General features: G+C 42.6%; 1 protein-coding gene across 2 annotated transcripts in view; it reads right to left on the bottom strand.

Moving 5' to 3' along the window:
- The window catches only part of Hacd4 (3-hydroxyacyl-CoA dehydratase 4), a 28,466-nt gene extending 16,278 nt beyond the window's left edge, over nt 1-12,188 (bottom strand). For both annotated transcript variants that reach the window (XM_087904863.1, XM_048453053.3), the window contains exons 1-4: nt 12,051-12,188; nt 10,538-10,641; nt 7,765-7,892; nt 352-464 (exon numbers count right to left, since the gene is read on the bottom strand). In XM_087904863.1, coding sequence (XP_087760989.1) covers nt 352-464; nt 7,765-7,892; nt 10,538-10,641; nt 12,051-12,088 — 383 coding nt within the window. In that variant the 5' untranslated portion in view covers nt 12,089-12,188. The remainder of the gene's footprint in view (nt 1-351; nt 465-7,764; nt 7,893-10,537; nt 10,642-12,050) is intronic.
- Between the last annotated feature and the right edge of the window lie 654 nt (nt 12,189-12,842).

Here is a 12,842-nt window from a genome sequence, read left to right as displayed (position 1 = left end):
TTGGAATACCAAAATTGGTATTTGTTTTCTTTCATGTGTCCATTGTGGGAAGCTCTACCTATATGTTTCTATTTCAATATAAATAATATGCAAAGAGATTGTTTTTCTGTCTCATTCATAGTAACCAACGTGAGCAGCCATTACTCATCTCACTGAAGCAATTTTTCCTTGTTTTAACAGATTGATTGATGATTGAGACAGACTCTGTCCTGTCTGGCCTCAAGTCCTGGCTGGCCTTGAACTAGCTGTGTAGGCTAGGGTAGCCTTGAACTCACAGAGATCCACCTGTCTTTACCTCTGAGATAAGGGTGTGCACCATGCCCACTATGCCCAGCAACCTTGTTTACTTACCTTACCATATCCAGGAGATTCCAGAAGATGAATAAAACACACACCACATATTTCTCTTGGATTTCCTCTTGACTGGTGATCACCCCAAAAAGGATGACCACTCTCTCTGTGAGCTAATAAAAAAAAATTAAGAAATAAGATCATCTGTTAGGTTTTTAATTTTCCAATTTTAAAATCTGTGAGACGCACCTCTTGACCAGCAAGCAGGGACGACCACGAAATCGAGAATTCTTCCCAAATCACAACTTTATTGGAGCACTCGGTTGAAGGGGGAATGGGGGACGAGAGAGGACGAGAAAGGGAGAGCAGGAGAAGGCAAGAGGGAAAAAGCGAGAGAGAGAGAGAGAGAGAAAGGCCCAGAGGCAGCTGCTTTTAAACGGTGGAGGGACTCGGAAACTGTCCTGATTGGTGAATACCATGCTGCTGGTGCCCGGGGGTTCGGGATAGGCTAGGGAACCAAGGCTCAGTTGCGCATGTGCAGGCAAGGGCATCAACCCCACGTGGCTATGCCAAATATGGACTTGTTTACCTCCAAGCTGTAGGATCACCTGCGCCATCTTGTAATGGCGATTTCTCCAGGTGGCTCCTTACAAAAATCCAGGGCTTTGTTTAAAAGAAATGCCTTAACTAGAAATACATTTTCTAAACCATTAACAATGGCTGTCTCTGAAAGAGCTGGGTTATGGATGAATTTAATTTCCTGGGGTTTTTGTTTGTTTTTCTGTACTTTTCTAATTATATATAATGAAGATAACAGTTTACCTAAGTCAAGATATTTCCTCTCTTTTTGACCTACACACATTTTTAGCTCACTTTGGCAAGCTCCTACCTGAGTGTCTTCTACCCATTAGACAACGCAGTGAAAACGATCGCTCCTCCAGAGCTGGTGGTGGGGAGGGTAATTATAGTGCAGTATGCTCAGGCAGGATGCACAGCTAAGGAAAGAGTTACTTGCTGCTGGAGAAAGGGATGCGAGAGGTTCCTGAAGACCAGCAGCATTTCAGCTGCCTCCTGCAGCGTGGATTGGAGTTGCCAGGCAGAGTGAATATGAGAAAGGATCTAGACAGGAGCAGCCTGAGCCGGAGCAGCGGTGTGACAACGGAAGGTGCCCCAGGGGGAGGAACGAGAATCGCAGAGATGAGTGGATGGCATGGAGAAGGGAAAATAGGGAAAGAAATTGAAAATGTGTTTGGAGCTGGGTTGTAAAGGGTTTTGAATGGCTGGTCAGGAAATTTCCATTTTAATCAATAGAGAAGCCATTGTAATTTTTTTTTTTATTTTTGCAGGGTGGTAACATAACCCTAACCTTCATAAGCCAGTGGAAAATGGAAAGAATTTAACACATTCTTGGAATATATGTTATATATGCCAAGTTACAAACATCTAAAGATCACTGAGACTTCACATATTTCTGGCCTAGCTCCAATTACTAGCTTAAATCAAACATCATTCTCTTTCCCTACAAAGTATAAAGTCCCCTGTGTTATATTAACATAGCCTTAGAGTCTACATTTTTGTGTTTTATAGGGCATTTCTTTTTGCTCTCAGTGGTCAAAGGACTGAGATTGATGCAGCGTATTGGTGGCCAAGGAAAATAAAATATAAAGGGGTCATTTGTCATTTTTCATAGCCAACTTTATTTTTTAAAGCTGATTAAGGAGAAAAACTCTGGGATAGTCCACAACAGAATCATGGGATGTTATTGTAAAAAAAAGAAAAAAAATCCGAGATTTGCCAACAGCAGTCCACATGATCGGAAACCCACATGTATAAGCTATGTCAGCGTGTTTATGACTGCAGAGGTGAGTCAAGGGGGCCCTTGCATGGCTAAGGGGAATTAGATATGATTCAAACTTAGTCAATCTATGGGAGTTATCCACAGGGCTCTTTTCCCTTGGTCAGGCTTTAAGATATAATGATCTAGTTGCTTATTTTATCTTGTGTCTATATGAAGTCTTCTAAGCTGCAATTTAAATAACTGAATAGCTCAACCTGACTGCAGGACTCCAGGCAGCTTGTGGATGGAAGACTTGAGCATCTCACAACTACTTAGGCACTATCTCATCTTGCATTTGATTAATGCCTAAAACCCAGAGAACTTATGTTGTTGCTAAAAATCTCAGGAAGTATGCACACAGAGATACATACAGCATAGATTCCTAATCTCATGGTTGGGTGTTTCAAAACCTAAGATCTATAGAATCTCTCTACATAGAACATTCTAATAGTAGCCTGACCCCACTCTCGCTTGAATGAAACCTGGGAACCAGAAAATTTAAATGTTCTGTCCATACCATGGGTGAGTAGGAAGCACAAGTCTCCTAGTCACTGGATTTGTAAGCCGTCTACGTCAGCCTTTAATGGTGAGGGCAGAGGAAAATCTACCAGTGGGGCTGTATGATAAAACTATTAAAATATCAGTGATATCAATGGAGGCTGTGTGACTCCTTAGTGTCAGGGTCCTCAGCAATAGATATACCCCCAAGTGCCAATGACAGCATGCGTATGAACCTAGAAAGATTTCCGCCATATGCATTGTTACACAGTGTAAACCTAACTCGTTATCTGATGGTTATTTAACTATATTCAATGACCGCCCAATAGAGGCAATTGGTTAGAGATATTAAATTGATAAAAGTCAATACTTAACAATTTTCTGCCAATTTCCAAATTTACAGTTTTTTATTTAATCACAGCAACTCTAAGAAGTCACTATTACTATTTATTTGCCTTACCCAAAAGCTTGTGTTTGGCTGGGATGAAATCAAAATATAAACTCTAAGTCCTGTATTCTGAAATACCAGAACCTTTTCATTTTTCACTTTAGGGACCACTACAGACCTAACATCCAGACTATGGTCTGCTCTTTAAAGGACTTTCCGCAGCTGCCTAGATGGCTCAGTAGGTCAGGGCGCTTGCAGGGAGCCTTGTGACCTGAAAAAGCAGCCCTGGAACCTCATGAAGATGTAAAGAGAAGGGACTCCTCAGCCTTGTCCTATGATCCCAACATGTGCAGCCAGCACATACTTTTTTAATTAAAAAAAATACTGAAGTTATGTTGTTAAATAATAAGGTACTTTATTAAACTTGGGTGCTCAAGCAAGAAACTCAATAAACTCAGTGGTCCACACAAAAGAAGGCATGAAGGTGAGGCTGGGGGAAGGGCATGAAAAAGGCCAAAATTCTTTAGTAAATGTATGAAACTTCAAACAATTTTTTTTTAATTCAGGAAATAGGAAAAATGAATGGGTAAAAACAGCACATCAACTGGAGGAAGAATTTCTCAACTCTTAATAAGTTTCAACCTCAAAATTAATATTTTGCCAATATTTAACTATTTTAAATCCTATCAGAATTTTTAAAAACCACAAAACACATTTTGTATACATGCTTGAATGTGAAGAGATGTGTGTACACATGTGTGAACATGTGTGTAGAGGCCAGATGCTGAGGTCCACTGCATTTAAGACAGGTTTTTTTCTCTGAGTCCAGAGCTCATTGATTCGTTAAGACAAGCTGGTCAGCAAGATCCAGAGGTCCTCCTTCCTCCCACTGCCTCCCACTGCCCAGCACTGGGATTAGAGGTGGATGCCACCGCACCTGCTTCCCTATAAATGTTAATTAGCTGTGGGGTGGGAGGGTGAATGCCGTGGTACACATGTGGAGGTCCAGGGACAACTTTGGGGAGTTGGTTCTCTCTCTACCTTAAGTGGGTCCCAGGAAATCGAATTCAGCTCACCAGATCTGTGGCACAAGCACTGAGCAATCTCTCTATCTAAAGATATAAATTTTTTAAAAAATACATTTTAAAAAACATTTATTTATTAATGTGGAACGTATGTGGAGTATTGACTCAGAACAGCCAGGAGCTTCTTGTTTGAATGTGTAGTTTTTAAGGAGAAATTCCACTAAGAACAGAGCACTATCTGTATGTCAGTTTTGGAGTGGCCACCAAAGTGACAAAAATGAAAAGATCTTAGTGTTTCAGAAGATAGTACTTGGGGTCATAGTGTCCAGATTTTAGTTCCAGATCTGTAGGAAGTAGTGTTTGCAGGACATTTTCCTGCAGAGATAATGAAAACTCAGTGGGTTTTAAAAAGCCATTCTACATTTGTAAAATTACACCATGAAGAGAACTTGGTACCTCTCTACTGAAGAACTCCATGGATCAAAATGACAAGGGCTAAAGGCCCTAATGTTCCCATAGAGTGAACTCTGTGTGTAGTTCACGCCCCCAAAGCTCCCAGCTTTAGCCCTCGACACATCTGCAGCTTAATCTCTAGTAATAAAGCAGAGAGCAGGCTCATAGCCTACAGGGAGAGAACTCTGGGAGAGTTTATGGAAGTTCAGAGATGACCTAGTCTAGCAATGAAAGTCAGCTGCCTAGAGAAATCAGACTGGAAGTGACTGCCTCTCACACAGGAGTTAGACACTCTCCTTCGAGATTCCTCTGTGTGTCCCCCCCCCAAGGGGCTGTGACAGAGCTCTCCTTGTCCTCAGCATAGATAGGAGACACAGCTGATGACATTGGTTAATACAGAAGCGTTTCCTGCACTCGACTATCATGGATGGAACATGTGTGACATGATAACTTAGGGGAAATCATTTATAGTGCTTTGATTTGTAATTTTTTTTAAAAAATTGCATAAATGCGCTTAAGAAATGTGCAGCGATGTTCATGGTGATTGACAGAGGGACAGGATATGACATGAACCACTCGAAGTCAACTGTCTTCTTCTGAGTTTCCTATAAGGCATACCTGTCAAACACTGTGGTACAAAGGGTTATCTGGGGTTGTTTCCCTTTTCCTAAGTTGAAACATCCACAGATTTTATCAAGACAAGCTTCTAAGGCTTTGGCAAAACTGAAGACTGAACAAAGCCTTCAAAACCAGCACGGCTGTATTCCCATTTTACAAAGGCAAGGTTTTGGTTTTCCTAAAGAAGTCGATCAAAATCAATGAATACCATTTAACTTTGTTTTTTAACTAATGCAATGAAATATGCAGTTTGTCTGGAAGGAAAGGCTGGGGAGGGAAAGCACTTAGCTCTCCTTGACACTGTCATTTTAGCATGCTTCTTTTGTGTCTTCAATTTCCCACTTGAAATCAAGACTATCAGAGTTTGTTATGTTTCTGTATGTAATTTAAGTGATATATAATTAGTATAAACAATAAGTCTATTAACAGATTTTTGTGTTATATTTTTGGAGTTTTCCTCATAAGTAGTTTTTAAAAGAACAGATGTCTGTTAAGTAACTACAGTCTTAGAGTGTGTGCTTTCTCTGCTTTTTTTGTTTTATCAATTGCATATAACTTTAAAAATTATAGCATTTTGCTTCTTGTCAGATATGTGAGTGTAAAACATTAATAACTCAGAACAATGAACAAACTCAAATCTGCTCTCATTCCCCCAGTGCCAGCTCTCACCAGATGGTAACATTAGTTGTTCAACTAGCTAATCCAATCCATTGTTTATGCTAGCTAATTTGTTATCTTGACGTTTTGGAAAATCCGTTCTCAAAAGAGCACATTCTATTGTGGCTTTGCAATGCCGCAAAGGTAATATCATAACAATACCACGACTCTATAGACATAGATTTGTTCTCTCTGGAGCAGCGGGACAGGATGTATAAAATACTGCATCCAGGCGGTCATAATCCGTGTAAGTAACTCCGCTCCTCTAAGTACCATTTCTTCTTTTAAAAATGGGGAAATAGGAACACCACAAACGATTACACAACCTAGGGTTCTGTTACATTATTTTTAAGCAGAGTACTTGGGGGTCATCTCATAATGAAAAAATTCTAATTATTTAATGAGAAAAGACATCAAATGTAAAACTCCACCTCTGAGGCCCTTATAAAGTCTTTTTAATGTCGTTCCCATTCCTAGAACAATGTGATAAAAACAACAGAGGGCGCGTACAACTTCAAGTAAGAAAGGAAGCAGACTGGCGCATCCAAAGGGCTGTACTCATGTCTGGATTGCTTATAGCCCGGAATGCTTGTCCTTGGCCCTGGAACCCTGATCCCTGCCTCTCCTTCCCCAGCATTGAAGACTTAAAGGTCATTGGGTTCCATTAGCCTTGGACGTAGCAAACTTACTGCTCAATAAATAAATGTGCAAGTGTATTTGCTACTGTTTTTAAGTGACCAAATCAGGAGTTGGTTCTTGGGTTTCAGTGGTGGTTCTATATGCCATTTGAGATTTAATTATTGGTGATTGAAAATCACACTTGAATGTTCTGGGATTTGGGTATGTCTAAGAAATCCGATGTCTCCGTTCTACAGTAATTTTGAATAGGCAAATAATTTTGATTAGGCAAGTCTAGGTAATTTTGTCAAGCGAACAATATGTGGGTGTTTTCTAGGGATATTTCAAGTTCTCCCTCAGTTTTCTTTCTTCCTGACTAGGTCTAGACCCGTGCATTAGCAACAGCTGAACTAACATCACCTTTGTGTCCCCACACCATGGGCTGCCGTTCGTGCGTGGAGGGCAGAGGACTGTGAGCACCGGAGATGAATGAAGCTCAGGTCGCCAAGCTTGGCAGCACCCAGCCATCTCTCTGACCTGCTCCTGCTGTGTGCGTCCAGAAAAATCTTCAGTGTGTGGAATATCGGGTTCTTGCTAGAGCCATGAGGATTATACTGTTACCTGCATCTTTTAAATGGTCATGGTATTTCAGGCAAATTAGCACAGGGATCCACAGTGAGCAAGTTTTAAGCTCTATGTTTACGGTCTAAGCACTTCGCTGGGTATTTAAATATGTTCAGGGTCAAATATTTTAGGAAATAGTTTGTTTTCCAGTTTCTTTTGAAGATTCCTAAAATTATGCTCATTGAGATGACTTTTCCAAATCCTGGGGTTTTAATGTATGTCCATGTAGTAGTCACCTAGTCCTTATTTTGTCTTTCTCATGGAAAGTACAATTTTTAATTATTTTTTTAGTCTTAATTCAGCAATGATTTCCTATATAGAATGTCTACCAGTAGTAAATTTTCAGTCTTCTGTCGACCTGCCTTTAAGACAAGCACTATCATTTTGGGTTTTGATCCCCTATTCTTTCCCATCAATGGCCCAGTGGCTATGGCGGTATAACCCCACAGAGGTCAGGAGAAGAGCCAGGCCTCAAACCCAAGTCTAAAGGCTTCTACTCCGAACCTGTACACTGTCTTATCTACTTCAGAAGGAGACACATGGAAAGGGGAAATGGCCATGGAATCTCCAGGACAGAATCCATGCAGGACACAGACTGAGCAGCGGTACTCTCTAAACACTGATAATGGGCCATTCTGACTGCTGTAGTTTAGGTAAGGGGATCCTATGTATGAATCTTGCCATACAATCACTAGGGACTCTACATAGGACAGAGTCGAGAATTAAAGAGTCTATAACAGCATGATTAAACTTACCTGCAGAAACCTTGGGAAAAGATGGTTTGACTCGATGCCAATATAAATGTGCAGCAGTTCCAGGAGGGAGATGGACTGGCAAACACGCATCACCAGCCCGATAGCATAAAACGTGTCGACCATTGAATCTGTGTCAGTGACAGAGACGGGCACAGTGAGTCAAAGCCGCACCAGAGCGCATGCCTGTGGAGTGCTGCAAAATACAACTGAGATACACTTATTGTTTGTGCAAAAATCACTCCAAATAAGCTGTTAAACTGTAGCCATGAGGTACAGCCCCACCGAGTACTGTGGGACTTACAAGAAGCACTGTTTAGTACTTACAAGAAGTACTGTGGTACTTATAGGAAGCATGTGAATACTTACAGAAAGGCATGTATAATTCTTTTTTACTGGTCCTCTTCCAAAAAGAACTGAAACTTATGAAGTCTTCACAGCCAGAGTTGTATTTATTCCCAATATATGAGATTCTCATGCAATTCCCACACAAATGTAATCAGACAGAAGCTAAACCCCTTGGGGTGTAGATAGTTTGGGAATGAACTCACTAAAAAAAAAAAAACCTGATGTGCTCAGCTTTTTTGTTAACAACAACAAAATCCAGAGAAATTTTATAGAAAAGACACTGATGATGCTGTGATTTCAGACACCAAGTCGATCTGCGCTTCAGTCCTGACACATTGGACTAGTGACATTGGGTTTGTTTTAAGCACTGAATTGTGGAGTTGGTGTTGTTAGAGGATACAACTGAGATGTTCTTAGAGGTCCTCAGAGGGAATAATAATATTAATAATAATAAACAAACTTATTGCTTTAAATCTTAAAATCCTGCCTCATTTGGAAACTTCTAGGGGTGATTTATCTATTTTTACTGTTTCCAGGTATTTGCATGATTATCACTGACCAGGTATTAGGGTTTATTTTCTTGGTGTCTCTGTAAGATAGGTGCTGTTACCACGATGCCCCTCCCAGAGGCAGTTCTTGACACACCAATAGCCCATACTCTGACCCACTACCTGTGACATTACACAGCCCTGACAGAAGAAGGTAGTGGGTCACACAAGTTCATTGCTTAGAGCAATGGTTCTCAACCTGGGGCTCAAACACCCCTTTCACAGGGGTTGCATGATGTGGGATTCCCCTCTGCATGCTGTGAATAAATATGTTTATTACCATTGGTTAATAAAGAAGCTGCTTTGGTCAGTGGCTTAACCAGGCTGGAAATCTGAACAGAGATAAATAGAGAGAGCAGGCAGAATCAAGGAGATGCCACGTAGCTGCTGAAAGAGAGAGATACCAGATCCTTACCAGTAAACCACAGCCTCGTGCCCCTCTATAGATTAATAGAAATGAGTTAGTTCAAGATGTAAGAGCTAGCTAGAAATATGCCTGAGTCATTGGCCAAACAATGTTGTGATTAGTATAGTTTCTGTGAGATTATTCAGGTCAGGGCAGCCTGGAAATGAAAGAGCAGTCTCCTTCTACAGTTGCATATCAGATATTTACATTACAGTTCATAACAGTAGTAAAATTACAGCTATGAAGTAGCAAAGAAATGTTATGGTTGGGGTCACCACAACCTGATGACCTGTATGAAGGGGTCACAGCATTAGAAAGGCTGAGAAGCACAGGCTGAGGAAATAGAACTGATTGCCTACTCCATTGTTCTGTCTTCTTTTCAAATGAACAAACCATTTATGTTTCTCTAATATATAGCTGCTACAATCACAGCGTCATATCATAAAGATACTAGTGGCTAAAGCCACTTTCCCCACAGGGACACAGGATGTGAGTGACGTGGAGTCTGCCCACACAGCCTCACCTAACCGTCAAGGCACACAACGGATGGCTTCCCGCCACATGTGTCTCAGGTTCTTTCTGTCTGAACACTCCGGGTGCTCATAGCTGACACTCATGTCTTCTGCTGTAGCTCTGAGATGGACAAAGGCCAGAATGTATACATTTTCAATAAAGTCGAGACACAGAACGGTTTGCGGCAGCCCAGGAGGCGATTCTCAGTTGATGAGCTCAGCATGGTTTTTTTCCAGCCATGCTCGCATTTGTTTTTAGCTAAAGCAGCAGTTGCTCAAATTGTCGAGTCACCAAACAGTCGTAAGCTGTGATGACACTTACTCATGCGGGGATGGAGCACAGAGAGAATGTTGTGTTGACAGCCACTGGGTGATTCATTCTTTAACAATCCGAAATGAATAGTTTAAAGAACCATCTTGACTTTTTAGGAAACTGATTCAAGTCATCAATACCAACTCCACATAGATATCTAGTCATCAGTGTGCTGTGTCACATGCGAATTACGTAAGGGGTCAAACGGTCTTGGTGGGGTACGACACTTGTCATTCAGTTACTGCTAATCTTCAGCTACCCCAAACCTGGGGAATAAAAATCAGTGGAAGAATTTCATTGATTTCTCATTGCTTTGTATAGAATGTCAGGTTGGAATTCATGGGTTCCTCAAAATGCATTGAATTTGTGAATTTGGTGCAGAAGCAAAAAGGAACATCTCAGAGATATGACTTTGCTTCCAAAGCCAGCTGCCTACTCTAGGGCAAGACAGGTCCCTTCCCCTCCATCTCACCTACTCCTTGCTACAAAAAGGTTTAAGTTTGAAATAATGAAATGCGGTTATGGAAAAACAAACTCTAGAGAAGTGAATGGTCCCAGGCGTGCTGGACAGGAGTTCAAAATGAAAATCTGTAAGACGAGATGAGAACAAGGAATAAAAGTCAAAAATCCAAACTGCTTCAGAGTTTACCTTTTCCAAATGAGAAGAATCTGGCTGTCATATTTGTCAGTATCCACGAGTGGCCGCAGAACTGGACAAGGTAATAGATGAAGAGGTACACATCCTTTCTATACCTGTAAACACAGGGACACAGAGCTGGACCAGGTAATAGATGAAGAGGTACACATATTTTCTATACCTGTAAACACAGGGACACAGAGCTGAACCAGGTAACAGACGAAGAGGTACACATCCTTTCTATACCTGTAAACACAGGGACACAGAACTGGACCAGGTAACAGATGAAGAGGTACACATCCTTCTACACCCGTAAACACAGGGACATGCCATTGGATGCATCTTTAAATGTATCATTCACACGGAGCAAGCAGAAGGAAATCCCACACCAGAGCTCTGTATCGGGGTCCTTCACTGGGTTGGCTCTCCAAACCCACTAAGGTTTGATGGAACAAACTTACCTAACATGAGCATATTGACTGAGATTCCTGAAAAGCTACGATAGTTCTTTTCCAGACTTCATTTTCATCTTTGATAAAATTCTAGCCTTGTTTCTCTAATACTTACAGACAGCTTTGAAATTTTGAAGGAACAGGGAAGGAACATGGTTGCAAAGGGACTGGTTTGGGCAGCTTGCCTAATGAATGATCTTAAAGTCCTGGCTTGCCTTTATCAGAGGGGAGTGGTCACAACTGGTGATTTAGTAACTGGACACACCTGACTTTTGAGTATCTTGTGATTGAGTTACTTTCTTCACCCCCACCCCATTGTCCTTTACAAGAGAACCCAGTTTCCTTCGTCAGACACACATAGAAAGCAGTTTAGTTGCTCAAGCCAAAAAATAAAAAGGAAGTCAAGCTGAGTGTAAAAATGTGTTGTGGGTTACTGGGGAGATGACTAAGAGAAGATTGACAGATTCCTGGTTTCAGTAAGTTCCAAAAGGCGGTGTTTGAAGGGCTCCCCGGTGTGCAAAAGGATGGATGGAGTGGCCTTTGTCAATGTAAACAAGGACGTCTCTTAGCCGGAGATGGGAAACCTCTGAGACAAGCTATATAAACTGGGAAGCCGATTCTCTGGCAGTCAACAGATGACCCAAAACTACTAAAGGGATTAGAAAGGGGAAACTCCAACCCAACCAGAATCACCTGGCTGTTGGTAAATACACACCCCAGGCCCTAATTTTTCTGGAATCCCTCCTGTGATGGGCGCTGCTGGCCACTGGCCACTGAAAAACACCCTGCGCCAAAGTCTAGGACGCCGCGGGGACAGGGAGGAAGGGAAAGACTAGTGGGGGTGCACCAAGAGAAGAGGTAGCCATGCAGCCTGTCCTTCCATTTCCTCATCTCCAAAAGGGGGGAAACGGCCCAAGCTCTGTCCTGAGTTTGAGGAGAAAATAGACCGGTAGCACCAGGCAGGAAGAGCAGCGAATGCTGAACAGAATCCGGGCGTTGCCCATGAGTGGAAGCCGGTGGGTGGGCTTTGCCCAGCGCCCTGGCCCCTCCCTCCCCGCCGCCCTGAGCCCTACCTGGGCTGCAGCCATGTGGGCAGCACCGAGGGCCCCATGGGCCACAGTCTACACCTCCAGCGCCTCCGGGAAGCAGCAGGACCCGGCAGGGAAAGCAGGAGGGGCGGCCCAAGGGCCGGGCGCGGAAGGGCGGGGCTTCAACACACTCAGCAATTTTTGTTGTTGTTTCTTGTTTTTTTTTTAAAAAAAAAAAGGTCGTGAGATGGGCAGGAGATGAAAGCCAAGTTCCTGTCATGCTGCTCTAGGATAACTGGCTGGGGCACGGAAAGTACGCTGAATGAACAAACACATCCTCGCCCCAGGCTTACCAAACTCATCAAACTCATCTGTGGGTGGGGACGGCTGGAAAGCTGAGCAGGCTCTAACTAGCCCCACCCCCCCCCGCCCCCAGGGTGCGTGGATCCCACAGGCTGATCAGACCTTCTCTTAGAAACTCTAACATAAACAGTGTTAGGGAAGCACTCAGCCCAACACCTTTCCAAATGGGGGCCAGAGCCCTCCAGAAATCCATCGCTGACACCCCGAGCCCTGACTGACAGCTGTACTCAAGCGCACAGCTCTCTCATCTTGCCTTAACACCACTGTCCACCGCCAACACTCCCGCGCCTTTTCCTGGTTTCTTGGGGAGATGGCATCCCCACCTTCTGGGTTAGTGAATGTCAGGAACATCTTCCAGTTACTCTCTTTTACAGGAAAAGGGAATAAAAACAGCCTCCAAAGTGCCCCCCCCAAAACAACAACCAAAATAGGTGGAACAGTTACATACAGTTACTGGAGTTGGAAGGTAGAGCT

This window comes from Myodes glareolus, chromosome 3 (assembly GCF_982192425.1).
Source record: "Myodes glareolus chromosome 3, mMyoGla1.1, whole genome shotgun sequence".
NCBI lineage: Eukaryota > Metazoa > Chordata > Mammalia > Rodentia > Cricetidae > Myodes > Myodes glareolus.
The sequence above is the reverse complement of the archived record's forward strand: the minus strand, read 5'-3'. Positions and strand labels throughout refer to the sequence as shown.